This window comes from Physcomitrium patens, chromosome 17, assembly GCF_059467195.1.
Source record: "Physcomitrium patens ecotype Gransden chromosome 17, ASM5946719v1, whole genome shotgun sequence".
NCBI classification, from domain to species: domain Eukaryota; kingdom Viridiplantae; phylum Streptophyta; class Bryopsida; order Funariales; family Funariaceae; genus Physcomitrium; species Physcomitrium patens.
The window spans coordinates 11,896,214-11,900,578 of NC_143426.1; the positions used below are offsets into that span (position 1 = coordinate 11,896,214).

At 43.9% G+C, this 4,365-nt stretch overlaps 1 protein-coding gene across 1 annotated transcript; it reads right to left on the reverse strand.

Annotated features, from left to right (window-relative positions):
• Positions 1–1,199: 1,199 nt before the first annotated feature.
• Positions 1,200–3,323, reverse strand: LOC112294482 (uncharacterized). Its single transcript, XM_024544952.3, has one exon. The coding sequence runs from the start codon at positions 3,036–3,038 to the stop codon at positions 1,248–1,250; it is 1,791 nt and encodes a 596-aa protein (XP_024400720.1). The 5' UTR covers positions 3,039–3,323; the 3' UTR covers positions 1,200–1,247.
• Positions 3,324–4,365: the final 1,042 nt, after the last annotated feature.

Here is a 4,365-nt window from a genome sequence, read left to right on the forward strand (position 1 = left end):
TTTAAAGTTGCAAACAAAGGATAGATACAAGACTTCACACGTGATGAACCGATTTTTCTCAAATTCACCCATGATAACAAAGAATAAGATCTAACTTTTTTACATTGTTCTCGATACCTAGCATTTATTAGAGCAGACGAACCAATTGTGCGTTTGAAACTTACGGTTTGAAATCCATGGTGCTACATAACAAATAATTAAAAACACTACATTTAACAGTCTTATAGTTTTTAACAACTATAAGACTGTTAAATATAATTCTAAATGTTTTACTAAATAATAATTAATTCGAGAAACTTTAAAAAATAAAGTAATAGTAATAAAAATCAACTCACATGCTCAATAAACCTCGTGAAAGTCAAGCTCAATAGGAAAGAGTAAGATTTTGCTACATATCTAGTGGACCATTATTTCAAAATATTCGATTCTAACTGAGTATTTTGGTACACTCAGTAGATATCTCAGAGTTTTTCAAAAGATAATAAACTGTGTTAAAGCCTTCCTGAGACCTTTTTGGATGTTACACGACAAGAAAAAGGTGCTGGGTTTAAGATTCAAATCCTTTCAGTAGTCATGCTTCAGTATCGAGGCTCGTTCTTTACTTTTCTTTTTTATCGTTGTCATTTGAATAGCTTCCGGAAAATATCTACACCCTTTTCATCTACTCCTATTCAATGCTGTAAGCGCCTTGTAAATAAAGCCCCACTTAAGGACTCAATAACTTAATTTCTTTGATTTAAAAACTAAAGAATAAAGAAAAATAGATTAAAGCACATCTACAATAATCACATCTTCAATGCAACCTCACGTCGAACAAACAGCCGCTCAAACCTTACGAACTCAAAATCTTTACACAAACAAAATCTGTGATTCATTTCGGATTAAGTATACAGAGTCATTTATGTACTAATCACTTAACTTTAACCTTTGAATTTCAACTCGATGTACAAAGCAAACACAAACAATCAATCCCCAGACGAATAATCCAATACTACTACTACTACTAATAATAATAATCAAGACAAAGCCCTTGCCTGAAAAACTGATCACAAAAACATAAAAACCTGCCAGCAACGGCTTCCATCGATTTCAATGTCTGAGATTCTCAAGCATGAGTAAAGCGTAAAATCTTGCAACCAACTGCCGTGAAGCAATGCCACTTCATATTGACAAATCCATATGTTCCAGGGTGCGAAGGATTGGACTCAAACAGGATGCGATCAATCGAAGTGATCGTAAAAATAGCTTTACTGTGCTGAAACAGCCGACTCACTTTGTTGGGTTGAGCGTGAGAGTAAGTCATGCAGCAAAATACCAGCCGCAACGCTAACATTCAGACTATCTACTGCATCAGCTGCCGCCTGTAATTCAGAATTGAAACGTTGAGTTACGTTCAGATCAGATTCAACATCCTGCTCTGAGGATGGACTATCAGAAGCCAACGTTGCTCCAAAACCTTTGATAGAGACCAATTCCGTGCAAGAGCGCTTCACGTTAGTGCGTAATCCGCGGCCCTCATTACCTAAGACTAGAATGGTTGGAAGACCAGGCTCCAGCTCCTGAATCGGAAGTGCTCGAGGCTCCGAGGAGGCTCCAACCGCTCTCCACCCGTTCTGCACGGACGTATCGAGAAATTTCATCATGTTGCGACAGGATTGAATTTCCATGACCTCCAAGGCTCCTGCGCTCGCCTTGCTCACCACCCCACTCAAGGGTGCCGAGTTTTTGGCGCAAACAACGACCCCGGTAGCACCTAAGTAATGGCAAGACCGCAGGATTGCTCCAAAATTCTGAGGGTCAATGACTTCGTCCAAAGCTACCCACACAGGGGATCGTCCATCCTGGATAGATGGTCTTTCAAGGTACTCGCAAGGCACCAATTCCAGAGGAGACGCATCCAGAACTAAACCCTGATGTGGTCTGTTGTCCACCAAAAGGTTGAGGTGTTGCTTGGACACGGTCTCCACCTTCATCTCCAGGTTGTGAGCTCTGTTGAGAATCCAATTCACTGCCTGCTTATCTTTCCGCTTGCCAGTCGCAATATTATCGACGAGATTTGTTTGCACATACAGAGTGTGGAAAATTCGCCGTTCGGCTAGAAAAGCTGCCCGAATTGGTGCGACCCCGTACACAGCCTCACCCTCCACTCTCCAATTTACAGCCTCCCTCTTGGGCCAATCATCCGAATCCATTGTATCTTCGTCGCCCTCCTCATAATCATCCCCACTTCTCTCCCTACCCATGCGCCTCTCGCCGCCGTAGCCACCTCCTCTGTCATTCCTATAACTACTCGACCCTTTCAGAAAACCACCTCGTCCCGCCGAAAAGCTGCTCCGCGAGTTATTACTTGACCTCCGTTCGGGCGCTCCTGACTCCCTGCCGAATGATGGTTTGCTCGACCTCCGCTCCGGTGCAGAGTTACCCCGTGCTGAAGTAGCCCGATACCCTTCACCACCCCTGAAATCTTCGTCACCATGACGATCGCCGCTCGTATCGCCCCATTCTCTGCCTGCGAACTTTACGGCCTTACTATATTGCGACTCTGCTTTTCGAGAAGGGCTACCATTACTGGAGCTTTTGCTGCCTGCAGTCTCCATCACCCGTATGTCACCATCCTCCCATTCATGCCTCCCGGGTTTCGTGTCACCACGACCCGCAGTCTTAGCAGGAGCTGCCCTGCCATAAGGAGTCTCGCTCACCCCGCTTTCCCTCCCCTCCCTCGACTCTTTAGCAGGCGCAGACTTCTTCCCCTTGTTACGAAAGAATTCCTCCGCGGCTTCGTCCCAAACGCTTCGCCCGGCCCCACTAGCTTGCGCGCAAGGGATGAGTCGAAACGCCGCTCTCGAAACCCGACCAGGCTTCACGGGGAACAACGAGATATGCCGCAGAGGACCATGCGCAGCGCAGTAATTCGAGCACTTAACCAACACTTCAGGGTTTAAGGAGGGTTTAAGAAACGATACGGATTTCAACATGGTAAGCACGCTCCCGGAGCGTCGCAGGGCTGGGGGCAGCGGAGACAGCAGAGCAGACGGCATCACGCAGCGTGGAGCCTGGGGAATGGAGGAGCTTCACCGGTCTCCCACATGAGTCCCACACCGCAACGCAACGCACTGTCGCCTTCACCACAACCGCAGCAACTCCGGCATCATCCTCGTCCACAACTGAACACCATTATCAAGAACAGAAATCCATTCAGGAACAGTTATCTCTCTCTCTCTAGCAATAAACGCAACAACGACGCATGCATCGGGTGTGAGGATGTGGTGTAATCCAGCAATCAGTGCGGGCGGGGCAGCATGAGAGCTGCGATGGTGCTCTACTTCCTCCCTCCCCTGCTAGTAATTAGGGCTTCTCCTGATCCTGATAACGTTCGCCCATTCCAGCTCCTTTCTACTTTAAAGTCCTTCCAGTCTGCCTTTCACGTTTTGATCTCTGTCTCGGGTTGGGACTGGTTGTCGTCTGCTAAGTTCGTCTTTCAAGTGAAGGCGTTTACTGTACAAAGCCAATAACAACGCATTTTCTACAGTAGCAGCAGCAGCTGCAACATTGGCCTGGTGGAGCTCAACTGTAACAGCAACTTGAGGTGCATTTGGAGGGCCTCCGTAGAAGAGATAATCGATCTCATAAGCCTGGAACGAGAGACTGGGTTGCAGGAGGAGAGAGAGTAGGAGCAAGTTGGAGTCCGTAGTCATTCTGTCAAAAAAAGAGAAATGGTCTTATATGTATTATAAAAACTGATTCCAAAGGTATTTTATTGCATTTAAGGGCTTACCCATGAATGTAATAGAATACCTTGTAAATGATTCCAACGAATATTTACAGATAAACCCTGCATGATGTCTGTGCAACTCTCCAAACCAACCCAACTCAAGTGCAAAGCACATTCTTTGAACTGATTTTTTTGTTTAATCAACATAAACACAATGATAGCAAATGCCTCAAAATACTTGATATATGCTAGACCTTGTGGTAAATATTATCCATCATAGTAAATGGTACTGGCAATGTTGGTAGCATGCAATTCACCTGGTGCTCTTTGGCAGGATGAAAATAGTGAATTTTGTTCAATATTAGAGATTCCAAATTACTCTCTTTTAGTTGTGTAGTTAAGAGAGAAAAATAGGAATAGTCTAATTTTACAAGTGAATTCTAAAAATATTACTACTATAAATATTAAAGAGCAAGAGATCAATATGCTAAAGAAGTTTGATGGAACAAGATCAAAAATTTGAAGATTTCTACAACTTCAATTCTTTTTAAAATTGCATCTTTTTCAAGACCTTGTTGGTATTATTCCATTAAGATTTATAAACACACTTGGAAGTTTTCTATTTTTTATTTGTACCTTTTAAAAAAAAAGGA

Excerpts from the sequence above, each read along its gene's own strand:
- LOC112294482 (XM_024544952.3), bottom strand. The coding sequence starts at position 3,038 with ATGCCGTCTGCTCTGCTGTCTCCGCTGCCCCCAGCCCTGCGACGCTCC.